This window comes from Vitis vinifera, chromosome 11 (assembly GCF_030704535.1).
Source record: "Vitis vinifera cultivar Pinot Noir 40024 chromosome 11, ASM3070453v1".
Classification (NCBI taxonomy): domain Eukaryota; kingdom Viridiplantae; phylum Streptophyta; class Magnoliopsida; order Vitales; family Vitaceae; genus Vitis; species Vitis vinifera.
Genome location: NC_081815.1, coordinates 10,848,462 through 10,862,294, shown reverse-complemented (window position 1 = coordinate 10,862,294; position 13,833 = coordinate 10,848,462). Strand labels below are relative to the sequence as shown.

The 13,833-nt window shown below is 33.4% G+C and overlaps 1 protein-coding gene across 1 annotated transcript; it reads left to right on the top strand.

The window, feature by feature from the left end:
- The first annotated feature begins 236 nt into the window (after positions 1–236).
- Positions 237–6,732, top strand: LOC109123379 (uncharacterized). Its single transcript, XM_019222931.2, has 7 exons — positions 237–723; positions 884–1,033; positions 3,245–3,352; positions 4,647–4,838; positions 5,254–5,412; positions 5,828–5,986; positions 6,401–6,732. The coding sequence occupies exons 1-7, from the start codon at positions 237–239 to the stop codon at positions 6,730–6,732; spliced, it is 1,587 nt and encodes a 528-aa protein (XP_019078476.1).
- The last annotated feature ends 7,101 nt before the right edge of the window (positions 6,733–13,833 follow it).

Genomic DNA, 13,833 nt, shown 5'->3' with positions numbered 1-13,833 from the left:
AATTCAAGATTCCTATGTTTTTATTTTTGTATGGTGGGGTCTATACTTATTCTTATCCAAAATCTTGAGCAAGGTATCATTTTTGGAGTAGCATAGCCAGAGAACAGTGGAGGGGGATGGGCTAGCGGGGCTGGTTTATATATATATATATATATATACATGTCGTCTATCTGTTTTATGGTATCGATAGGAGTGGGTGAGGTTCTTACTTGTTACTCATCATCAGGAGAGGAAAAATGCAGTGGTTCGATGAGAGAGTACTTTTTAAGGTGGTCATGGAATACCAATGGGAAGAGGTTGTAGACATAATCAAGGAACACTCGCCATGTGCCTCAGTCAGGATCACTACTTCAAAGGACACGGCATTGCACCTAGCCGTCTCAGATGGCCGTGAAGAAATACTTGAACATCTTGTTCAAGTGCTGGGTGACAAGGCCAAGGATGCTCTGAAAATTAAGAACGACCATGGCAACACTCCTCTCCATTTAGCTGCGGCCTTGGGAAATAAGCGCATGTGCCAATGCATAACTGACGTGAATAAAGATCTTGTGGGCCAGCGCAATGATGATGGGCATACACCCCTCTTCTTGACCGCTCTCTATGGCAAAGTGGACGCTTTCACTTTCTTCTGTCAAATCTGCCTTCCCAAAGGCATCCAGGAGTACTATAGAGGAGCGCGTGGTGAATCCATCCTCCACACTGCCATTAATGGAGAACACTTTAGTAAGCATTTTAAATTTCAGGCCTCTTCATAGGAGTATAGCATTCATGCATACACACGCCCAAGTGCCCGTGTGTCATGTCATGCTTTTAGATATCTATGTATTTCAACACGTTCGATATTTAAATTATCAACATTAATCTTTGTTGTGGTGCTTCACAGAATTGGCATTATTGATATTGAACAACTATGAAGAGCTTATGTTCACTAAGGACGAAAAAGGAATGACCCCTCTCCATCTCCTGGCCCGTAAGCCTTTAGTATTCAGAAGTTTTACTTACTTCTGCCGGCTGGAAAATATTGTTTATTCTTGTAAGTAGAACTCTGCCAATCTCATTACTCATTTAGGTACATTATATTACCAATAACCCCTTCATAGATAAAGCAGACGATTTCCTTGGCCCAGGCCTAGTGCATGCGCACAGGCATTCATATGAATTATATTTTCATATCTATTAGGGACACATGCATGTAGTATCTGTTTCAAGTCAGTACCTAGCGCGCACTACTTGTCAAGGAAGTTCTTGCTGTGATGGATTGAATCCTATCCTGTAACTATTACACTATATTCACTACTTGTTCACATTAATATATTACTTTTGCAAGGTGTAACTGTCAAAAAGCTGCCAGATGTCAGTCTTACTCATCAGATCAATGACCAAACAGGTAGATATCAACCTTCAAGTACCAGTATCCAGTATCCACCAACAACATGCAAAACACATAGCGTTCTCTGTATATATTGGATATATATTCTTGTTGTCAGGCGCACATTATTAATAATATTATTATTTTTACAAGATAAAACTGTAACAAGCTGCCAAATCCCAATATTCTTCCAGATATATCAACTTTCAAGTGCCAGTATCCATCTAAAAATACATGGCACATAGCTTTTTCAGTATGTATTGGATATTCTTATTGTCAGGTGCATGTGTAGTAGGCTTGCACAACACAGTTTTATATTTATTTTTACAAAAGCATATGGCAAATTTCATAATAAGATTTCTAAATATTCTCTTCAGATGCTCCTCTGTAGTTGCATGAATATTCAGCGAGGAATTAAAGTATCCATGTTGACCATGCACTCCCATGCTACATATAAAAATTGATCATCATTTTGCTACCTAAAAATTGAGAGAGAAAAATTTCATGAACTATATTCACCTTTTACTGATATTAATCAATTACTATTTTTATTCATTCTTTGTTTATCATTACCGTGATTACTAATATTATGTTTGATTTCCGGAAAGTTAGAAGGAAAATATAAGAAAAAGAAAATAGAGAAAAAATAAAAGGAAAAAAATGATAAAAAATTAAAAATAGGTTTAAAGTAAATAAATTTTTTTTTAATATTTTTTTCTTCTCTTATTACTTTCCAAGAAACAAACGTAGCCTCGATAAAAATCTAAACCCTACTTCAACTCCTCTCATCCCAGTCCCGTACGTAGTATCAAACATACCGGGTCAAGTTTTGGGGTCATCAGCTGATTTCAAACCTGCCAGCAAAATATTTAAGCAACTCCAACTCCTCTAGCCCCATTCGCTATTGCTTGTCGACTTTTTCCTTGGTTCTCTTGACCTTCCTAGATCAGCCACCTAGTTAAACTAAAAATGGTGCAGTATGTCTTATCAATAAGCATTTCTGCACGCTTGTCACAAGCTAAATTTATACTCCCTTTGAGAAATTTAGCCAACTTTAGTTTTCTGAGTTCGGGCACCCCAGCACATCATACACCAACCATGCACCCTATGCTAACCACCTAGTGCCAGAGGGCAGGCTGTCCAATTTTCAGCCATTAGTTTACTTATACTTCTGTTGTTCTAAGTATCTACATGATTCATTTGCTAGTTTGTCAGTACGTTGAACAATTATGGCATTGATAAGTTCACAGCTAAAAACAATTGGGATAATTGGATTTTCCTTTTTTTCTTTTTTTTCTTTTCTTTTTTATAGGTCAACAATCAAGGAATACCGAATCTCGAAGAGATCGATGGTTTCCACCAAATTATGGAACATACTGCTACTTCTTGAATCTCATATATAGTGTTCTATTGGTTATCTTTGGATGGGGTAAGCAGTGAAACTCCTACACAATTGTTTCCATCATAGTAATGACATATGATTCAATCATCTAGCCTATATATAAGGTATATGGGCTACTGATACTACTTTGTGACGTGGTGCTTCTTCTTCGTAACGGTGCCTTTTATTCTTGTAGTGGTACTTCTTCTTCTTCTTCTTCTTCTTCTTCTTCTTCTTCTTCTTCTTCTTCTTCTTCTTCTTCTTCTTCTTCTTCTAGCTTGTGCTTCTTCTTCTTCTTCTTCTTCTTCTAGCTTGTGCTTCTTCTTCTTCTTAATTATAACTACCTTTACTGCAGTCATAACATCTAATCAGGAAACTGCTATTAATATCTAATCACATCTGCTAGCTTTTGGCAGATCCATTATGAATAAATATAATACTAAATAAATAAATCAAATCTTTTAAATTATTTATGATATGAATGCTGTGACCAGGCAAACTGGTTTCTAATTCTAGAGCTAATGGAGAAAATGCAAAAAACTCTGGTCAACGGGGGAATGCAGAGACGGGATTGGCGGGGAACGCAAGAGAACTGCCTCCAGGTGAAAGCATATGTAGGAACCAGTTTTAATTTATATATAGGTTGCAATATAATAAATGTAATACTAGCGTAAAGTAGTCAAATTATAAGCAGTAGTTGTACTCGTAGTGTAGTGACGTAGTAATAGTATAATATAATGATATAGCAGCAGCAGTGATTATAACATTGATGATATAACAGTAATCATAATAGTAACGATAAGGACAACAACTTTTACGGTGGTCTTAATGAAGAATTACATATCTGCATTTCAAAGATTCTAATCAGAAAGTTATTAAAAAGACTGCATTAGGGCACTTGAGAGATTGGTTTAAAAAAAAATATATATATCAATGCATATAGCTTCTCAAATTCCTCACACCCCCTTGGTATAGCTCCTACCATGTTTGGAATCTTTGGCCTTGTTTCGCTATTGTTTTTATTAAATCGTTTTCTAACAAAAAATAATAGCAATTCTTAAAAAAATAAAAAAAAATAAAAAAATCTATTCTTAAAAACAAAAAATAGCTTTTATTGTTTAAAAACTGAAAATTGAGTGTTTTTATAAAATTTATTTTCACTTGTTTTTCAGAGTTATTTCAAAAAATATTTATATAAATATGAAAATTGATTAAAATTAAATCACTATATATAAAAGTTAGTTTTAAAAATATAAAAAGGGGATGAATAATATTTAGATTCTTGGACAGATTTTAATTCTATAAAATATAATAGAACACTTTAAAAAAATTATTTAACAGTTTCCAATAACACTTCCTAAATAAAACTTGTGTCCTTCTATTTATGAGCATAAATAAGCTGCATTTCAGGAGCAGCGAATCCAAACAGCAAGAACATGAAGGTCGGAGAGCATGCATGTAGGATCTAGTTTTACCTTAGGTTCAAGGGCCAGTACTTTTTATCTATACACAGCATTTGGTTGGGAATGTGGTGATGCATAAGCTTGCATTTTATTGCTTATGATATTAAATAAATAAAAAAGTAACTAAAACCCCGCTTGGAGTTCAACCTGATAAACATGCGAATTAGCTAGGATGATCAATTTATTTTTAAACAATTTATTTTGAGTTTTGTTTGTCTATTGAGAAGTTTCTTATACTTATTTTTCATATATATATACACACATATATAGGTGACGATTATCGCGCAGGCTTCAAGCTGATGAAGCTTGTACGTAAACTAATGCCGATGATCGTATTGGGTATGGCACCACTTTGCTATCACTATCTTCCCTTCTACTATTATGTAAAACAATATAGATTTAAATTGTGTTTGTCTGTTATGTGGTTCTAAAGGATACAAAGACATACAGAAGATTAAGCACATAAAAGAGAAGCACGTATGGTCTCTTCAGATCGTCAAAAAAATGCTTGACACTGCCGGAAATTCCGGGGATGATGCTGCTGGAAGGTTCGGAAAATCCAATCAAGAAACTTCTGATATGGACCTTATCCATGAACCTTCTCTAGAAGAAACTAAACAATCAGGTATCTCTTTCCTAGAAATGGTAGTATTAAGTCTGGGTACCTTCAAAATGACATAAAAAAGTTGAAACAAATGATAGGGCTATCATTATTGTTATTATTATTATTTTACTTCAAATAGCTTTTCCTATTCGTATAATGCACTGATATATGGAGGGTTGTAGGGTGGAGTCTCTAGCTTTTGTAGTAGATGTGAACTCGTCAGTTGTATACATGATGAGTAGTAGCATCATAGACAACTATCCTGTATGAGCTTAACATAATTTTTCCAACTTATGCAACATCTGTGTCAAATTGTCACAGATAAAGAGGAAACTGATAATCTAGACACAAAATGGTTTTATTTTGGCTTTGCTCATGCCTCACGCTAGACCCTTTTCTCTGTTAGCTTAGGAATTGTGTGTTGTGGTACTGGCAGAGATGAGGCAAGTATGGTCTCTTCAGATAGTCAAAAAAATGCTTAACAGTGCTGGAAATTCCGGGAATGATGCTGCTGGAAGGTTCGGAAAATCCAATCAAGAAACTTTTGATATGGACCTTATCCATGAACCTTCTCTAGAAGAAACTAAACAATCAGGTATCTCTTTCCTAGAAATGGTAGTATTAAGTCTGGGTACCTTCAAAATGACATAAAAAAGTTGAAACAAATGATAGGGCTATCATTATTGTTATTATTATTATTTTACTTCAAATAGCTTTTCCTATTCGTATAATGCACTGATATATGGAGGGTTGTAGGGTGGAGTCTCTAGCTTTTGTAGTAGATGTGAACTCGTCAGTTGTATACATGATGAGTAGTAGCATCATAGACAACTATCCTGTATGAGCTTAACATAATTTTTCCAACTTATGCAACATCTGTGTCAAATTGTCACAGATAAAGAGGAAACTGATAATCTAGACACAAAATGGTTTTATTTTGGCTTTGCTCATGCCTCACGGTAGACCCTTTTCTCTATTAGCTTACGAATTGTGTGTTGTGGTACTGGCAGATATGAGGCAAGTATGGTCTCTTCAGATAGTCAAAAAAATGCTTAACAGTGCTGGGAATTCCGGGAATGATGCTGCTGGAAGGTTCGGAAAATCCAATCAAGAAACTTTTGATATGGACCTTATCCATGAACTTCCACCAGAGGAAACTAAACAACCAGGTATATCTCTCCTTGAAATGGTAGTATTAAGTCTGGATACCTTCAAAATGACATAAAAAAGTTGAAACAAATGATAGGGCTATCATTATTGTTATTATTATTATTTTACTCCAAATAGCTTTTCCTATTTGTATAATGCACTGATATATGGAGGGTTGTAGGGTGGAGTCTCTAGCTTTTGTAGTAGATGTGAACTCGTCAGTTGTATACATGATGAGTAGCAGCATCATAGACAACTATCCTGCATGAGCTTAACATAATTTTTCCAACTTATGCAACATTGTGTCAAATTGTCACAGATAAAGAGGAAACTGATAATCTAGACACAAAATGGTTTTATTTTGGCTTTGCTCATGCCTCACGCTAGACCCTTTTCTCTATTAGCTTACGAATTGTGTGTTGTGGTACTGGCAGAGATGGACAGAACTGAGACGCCAATACTAACTGCAGCAAGCAATGGTATCATAGAAATGGTGGAGCTCATCCTCAACCGTTTTCCAACTGCCATTTATGACAAGAACTCAAAGAAGAAGAACATAGTGCTGTTGGCAGCGGAGAATAGACAACCCCATTTGTTTGATCTCTTGAAACATAAAAAAATCAATGAAACTGTATTTCACGCGGTGGATAGTGATGGAAACAGTGCCTTGCACCTGGCTGCAAATTACAATCAATCTCTGAATCCTTGGACTATTCCTGGTACTGCATTGCAAATGCAATGGGAAATCAAGTGGTACGAGGTATGAGATGGCACTATTTTTTCTATATGGTTTTCATTTTTACGTTTTATTTTTGTTTCTTATTCCCTAGGGTTAATTTACTTTTCATCATGCTTGTGTCTCCAATTGTCTTGCGCAATACAAATGAAGTATGAGGCTTTAATTTTATTTTATTTTCTACCAAGATACACAATGAAAGAGATCCTGGCAAATAGATTATTGATAAACATCTTTAAAATTGTGTATTTTATTTCACGCTTGCGGTATGTGAAGAGTTGCGTAGGACCAAACTCATTGATGTTGTACAACAACAAAGGCAAGACTGCAATGGAGATCTTCACAGAAACGCATAAACAACTCATAAAAGAAGGTGGAGAATGGCTACTAAAGACCTCAGATTCATGCTCGGTTGTAGCAGCGCTTATTGCAACAGTTGCCTTTACAGCATCAGCCACTGTTCCAGGAAGCACCGAAAAAGGGAAACCTGTTCTTGAAAATGACCTTGCATTTCGAGTGTTTTCAATTTCATCACTAGTTTCTCTTTGCTTCTCAGTCACCGCCTTGATAATGTTTCTATTAATTCTCTCATCTAGATACCAAGTGAGTGAATTCAAGATGGGCTTGCCTAAGAAGCTTCTGTTGGGTATATCGTCTCTGCTGATCTCCATAGCAGCTGTATTGGTCTCTTTCTGCACAGGCCACTTCTTCATTCTGAATGATCAATTAAGATCTGTGGCAGTTCCCATATATGCAGTCACCTGCCTGCCAGCAACAATTTTTGCCCTGGGCCAGTTGCCTTTATACATTGATCTCATATGTGCCATTTTTACCAAGGTCCCAGTGGCTTTGTATAATGGAAAGTTTGCTGGTAAGAAAGAAAAATTTTAGTAAAGATGTTTCTAGAAGTTAGAATTTTATTCTGTTTTTAAAAGTTAATTGGAAAATTTTATTTTGAGTGATTGATTTAGTTTTTATATTTAAGGAGTTTGGTCATGTTTTATATTTTTATCATTTGGAGTTTCTATCTCGTTACATGAAACTATTTATAAATCATAAATTATGTAATATTTGAACAAGATTAGTGGAAGACAATAAATTTTTTAATTCTTCTCAATTATTTACATTTTATTATAAACCACCATAAGGGTGAAACTGTAAAAAGGAAGTATTACTTGATATGTAAGATAGTATAGAGATGTGATGTAACTATGGAGAAGATACCTTCTGTGGAGAACCCGTTGGATCCCTTTACCAAGACTTTACCTAGCAAAGTCTTTAATGGACATAGGAATAACATTGGTACCAAATGTATATCTAGCATGCTTTGAGGGTTAATGAGAGTTTGTTATGATAGAACCCTTAAAAGCGTGATATAATATAATAAATTAAGATTTCATTAATAAATTTATTTGTTATGATTTATGGTTCTCATTTCTATCCTTATTTGTATTAATTATTATTTGAGTATTCACACTCATATCACTTTCATTGTAAATAGGTATATTAAGTGCATTAGGAGTTGCACAGAAGATCTAAATCATGGATTCCTTACACAATGATAAATAGTTCACAATTTGTTCATGAATTTGGGCAATCCATCAAAGACTATAGTGCACTACATCCTAATTGGAAGGATGACTTTTCTTGGTCCTTAGGCTGGTTTTCTCATGGTGAGCACATTAATATGTACGTTTATATATCGGACAAGACCTACTATGAATCATGACATTAACTATTGTATAATCATGATTCACTAAACGACTATGTTGCATGAACTCTCAACCTTGAGAGAATATTAAGTTAGTGTTAAGGTCTTCAGTGGTTTTGACCTATAGGTAGGATTTTAAGGTAGTTATATATTCCTTATAGATAGGGTCCCTGTTGATTAAAGTAGGTTGGCAACAAGTATACTCGATATAAGCATCATGATATCTCATGAGTTTGATACAATGTGTCTCCTTTGGTAATCCTAAGCACATGTGATAAAAATAAAAAAAAAATTGTGTTGAGAATCCCGGATTGCTCCATTCCCTAGCCTTGGATCAAATAGGGTACATGCATCTAGCCTTAGGCTTTTTTAGATCTAATCAAAGTAGAAAACATGGTAATAAAAACCATCAAGATTACCAGATCTAGAGAATATAAAATTCATATTTGTGATCTAGATGTTCCTATATCAAATCCAATCCATTGAAGTTGTTAAAGAAGCTATAGAGCTCATCTACCCAATGTTCGACTACCCAATCTCCACTTACATGGATTCAGACACACAAGAAAAGTGTGGGCTTCATTTCCTCCTTAAGGGTGACTAGGGTTTCTCTCTAGAAAAACCTTTTTCGAAGACAAAGTGTAAAAAACTTTAAACCCAAAACCCCTAAGGGGTTTATATAGGGTTCTCTATAGGTTTAAGTGACTAAGACTAAACTAGGCTTGGATCATCAAATCTAGCCTACCTAGGTCCTAACCCTATTGGGCTCTAATTAGTTAATTAGCCACATTGGGCTTTAATTAATTAATTAACTCTATTTAGGGGTTAGGGTTCCATGTCTTACCATTTTCTTCTTACAGTCCAAAGAGAGAACCCTAACCTCTACCCTTAATATCTCCACCATCTCAATGCCTAGACACAAGGAAGAGTCATCGGGCAAAAGATCATGGTGTTTACGAGATCCATTGTGACTTTGGAGTTATCTACATCGATTGAAATCAATCTGGGAACATCTAGATCAAAGGTATGTGATTTTATTATCTAGATCTATGATTTTTGTGGTATCCATATTATTTTTTTAATACTTATTTATCCGCTACGATAGATTTAGATTTAGAGGGCCTAAGATAGATGTTTCCACCCTATGAGATCCAGGGCATGGGAACGAAGTAATCCAGGGTTCCCAACAACCAGTATCAATGTCATATGGTAGGTTTTCGAATGTTAGATATGTTCTAGGTTGTTAACTCTATTTTGCAAGGTATTTTTTTTGTTTGTCCTATGGCCCTAAATGATTAATGAATGTTATTAATTATTCATATAGTGAATCAGTTTGATTGTTATTGATTCAATTGAATGAATGAATATGATTTATACCTTTTGATTCTCTAGATTGGGTTGTACACCCCAGAAGGGGTATATTCTTTTTTTTTTTGTAAAATATTTTCTTTTCAATAGATGGGTTGTAAGCTCCATTATAAGAGCATATGAATTTTTATTATTGTAAAATTTGTGGTTATTTATATCCATCTATGGTGACCCAAGAGAAAAGAAAGAATCTTTAAGGTTCTTTTTCAGATTCTATGGTGGTTAAAGAAGAAAGAAGGATTCTTAGAAGTTCTTGTTCTGAGATCCATGGTTGAATAGTGATGTCAAATTAAACTCAAAATTGGGACTAGTTTCAGTAGTTTTATATGGCAAACCACATATGGATTTGAAGCTTAGGAAGTCATGAATCCAATGCTTTAAGTGGGATTGCAATTCGGAGTTGAAATGAGAGACTATGCAAAGTGCATGGCAACACAATGGTGTCAACTTTGAACCAAAATTGGGATCACTTACACTGAATTTCTTGGGCATGTCATGGTTTTGAAGCTTAGGAAGTCAAGAATTTAATGCTTCAAATGGATTGCAATTTGGAGTTGAAACAAGGGAAATATGTCCAATCGAAGCAATGCTGCACAAAGAGCATACTGTTACGGGATTGCATACGGATCCAATTCTTTTTTGTTGTTTAGGCTGAATTTTAGGTCTCTTCTTATGGGCTCATTTTGGTGGAAATTGGGCCTTTTGGGTTTTCAATTTTCACTAATCCTATCTTTGGTTGCAAGGTGTTTTTTTTTTGGTAATTTGGATTTTATCCAAATTTTATTACCAAATATGCAATAGGATCCCTAAAGGGCCATGGGAAAATTTTCTATTTAATTATTTCCCTACTTTTTATTTATATGCTCTTGATTAATTGCATGTTTGGCCTCAAGATATTTTTCTATTCTTAATTGGAAATAAATTTTCATGTTTTTTTTCAAAATTGGAAAACTTATTTAAATTGGAGTGTGCATGATTAGGAAATTTTATTTTAAAGAAAAGATAAGTTGCAAAATGTTAAGAGTTTTCTTACCTTTTTAAAATTAATTCTTAGATATTTTAATTTTATTTAAAATCTTCTCAAATCTTTGAGATCTCTAAGAATAAAATATTTCTTTTAAGGAAAAGCTCTTATTTTTCCAAATCTTTATAAAATAGCATTTTTCCTATTTTGCATAGGATTTTCGATTTAAAGAAAATAAGTTAATTTTGGAAATTCATGATAGATAATTTATAATTAAGAATGTTTACCAAAATAAGTATTAGTACTCAAAGAAAAGTTTTTTGGTATTCTTAGTAAATTTTTATGAGAAGATATTTTCAAAGATTATTTATTTAAACTAGTTGTTGCTAAGAAGATTGTTGGTTCTTTAGAACTATATGTTTATTAAACTTTAGGAGGTTTCCCTATTCTTTCTTGGTAAGAAATGGAAAACTATACCTATAGTTGGTTCTCCAAGCTCTCCCCTTCCCCGAGAGAAGGAGGGAACCATTCTGTTTGGATAGTTTAATGATAAGGAATAAGAGAGCAAGTTTTTTAGCATGGGAGTCCCAGTTTAAAAGATAAATAATGGGTTTGGAAAATCTCATGATAGAGAATTATGATAACAAATGTTATCAAAATAAATTCGGAAAGTTTTAGTAATTTAATGGAGATATAAAATATTTTGAAAATATTTTCCAAAATGGATTGTTTAATTCCTTTAGGTAAATAAACATTTTGGAGAGTATTTCATAGAGAATATTTTATCTATTAAGGAATTACTAAAGGGTTCTAAATTTTATAGTATTTAATGGAATAAATTATTATGATATTTTCTTGCAAATATTTATTAGGTTGGAAAAGTGTAAGGAATAAGGAAAGTAAATCTTATAAGGATTTTTTAATATGAGAAGCAAAAGTTCCTTTCTTGGAGAAGGTGATCTCAAGATTATTCAAAATCTCATAAAATTGGTAATTTCCTTATTACACAAGAGTTTCCAATTTGGAAAATAAATATTTTAGAAATTTCAATTAGAGATAATTTATCATTAAAAGATTATTACCAAAAGGCTTGTAATTTGATGGAAATAAATTTCTTTGAAACATTTCCTAGATAAAATATTTGTTAATTGGAATTGTGTATAAAAGGAAAATTTTATGAAAATAGATTTTAAAATTTTGAGAGTAGATATTTTATCAAAATTCTTTTTTAAAATTACTCTTATGGAAATTTTAAAATTTTCATGTTGGTATTCTCCTATTGTACTAGGTTTCTAATTAGGAAATAAATATTTATGAAATATTTCAAATTAGATAATTTATTCATTAGAGAAATTACTAATGGTTTTAAAATGCTCTTATTTATCTCAAAAGATTAAGAATGAGAGGACCTTAGCAAGCACACAACCTCCATTGTCGAGCCCATCTTGATTTTGGTTCATCACCACCCCCACGGTGGGTTAACCCTAAGAATCAAGAAATATGGACTCTCCACATGGATGAGACTAGATATGTTTGTAGAGGGAGCAACCACCCCCAGGTGGAGTTCTTTACTTGGTGACATTAATAGTACAAGGACAATGGTTATACACTTGACATTGGATATGAAGTGGTAAAATCGCCACTGTTGACCCACATTTTTCATGTGCGTCCCCACTCGATCGGCGAGACTCGCTTTTTATTTGTGAAAAATTAATTTTGGAAAAAGTCGGAGTCGTCACTTATTTTATTTTTATTTTAAAGGGAAAATAAAACAAGAAAGAAAAACCCTAAAATGTGACTCCTTAATTTTTGGAAAAAGCATGTCTTTGAAAACCCTGAGTCTAGGTCTGGGGATCAGGTTACCTATTGGGAAGGTACCTCTGAAAGGTAGCACCCCTCTAAGCCCTATAAAGGTCTCTACTGACTAAGTTGAGGGAAACGTGGCAATTAAATGGTTGATCATGGATACCTAAGTAAGCTAGGGGTTTTTAAAAAAAATAGTATGTCAAGCAAGAAAATCTGATCATAGGAGAGAGTCAAAGTGCGTACCTGAACGGCTTCTCAAGCGCTATCATGAAACATAAAAGTTAGTATAGAGATACATCACACAACATGTGTTTTTGTTAAAGATGATCAAACAAGCATCAAATATATATCAAGGCAATCAAATAGGTTAGCGAGCATAGGCATAGTATGCAATGACAATCATATTCATAGAGTTTAGAAAGTGGGTATTAGGGAACGTACCTAGATAGCATATATAACTCATAGCGTGCTTTTGCATGACAAGGAGAGGTTAGATAATAAATAATATAGAGCAAAAATCCTAACATGCACATCTAATTAATATAACAAAAAAATGATCGAAGTACACTAAATTACCGATCATCACACGTCTTGTATAGAATTCTTAAAAAAAGATAAATACGATTTCAATAAGTAGCAAAGGTGGTAGTAAAAAAAGAATTTTTAAAAAAGATTTTTTTTTTTATGTAGGGGTTTCACCAATTCCCCAATTGATATACACGAATTTAGCCCAGAATTATCCCATTTATGTGAGACCACAAGCTTTGATTCGTGTTTGATTTAAAACCAAAATTTTCATTAAAAACTGAGAAAGATGCAAACTAATCAAAAAGTGGTTGCATATTATTTTAAGAAAATGGGGTTTTTGATTCTAAGGAGTCTAAATGAATTTTTAAAATAGGTTTTTATAAGGAACATTTTGAGAAAAGTATTTTATTTTAAAAGGAAAGACATTATTCACAAATAAACGATTCGCAAAGATCAAATATAGGTAACCCAAAATAAAACAAAATCACAAATTAAAATTTTCTCAGTATATAACAAAACTAATAAAGGTGAGGGTAGAGACCAATCTTCATGATTTTCCAATGGCCTCTAAAAATTAAACTTCACAAAAAACTATCAAAGCAATAAACTAAATGACTTTAGATCAAATAAGATTAGAAGATATTAATCAAGTGTTAAAAATGGGGAATCGAACACAGAAGAATAATAAAAAACTAACATAAGATCAATTAAGCTAATTAACTAAAATTTTAGAGAAACATATGAACTAAATTAT

Excerpts from the sequence above, each read along its gene's own strand:
- LOC109123379 (XM_019222931.2), top strand. The coding sequence starts at position 237 with ATGCAGTGGTTCGATGAGAGAGTACTTTTTAAGGTGGTCATGGAATAC. Across the intron at positions 724-883 it reads CATTAATGGAGAACACTTTA|AATTGGCATTATTGATATTG; the intron begins GTAAGCATTTTA and ends GGTGCTTCACAG. Across the intron at positions 3,353-4,646 it reads CGCAAGAGAACTGCCTCCAG|GATACAAAGACATACAGAAG; the intron begins GTGAAAGCATAT and ends GTGGTTCTAAAG.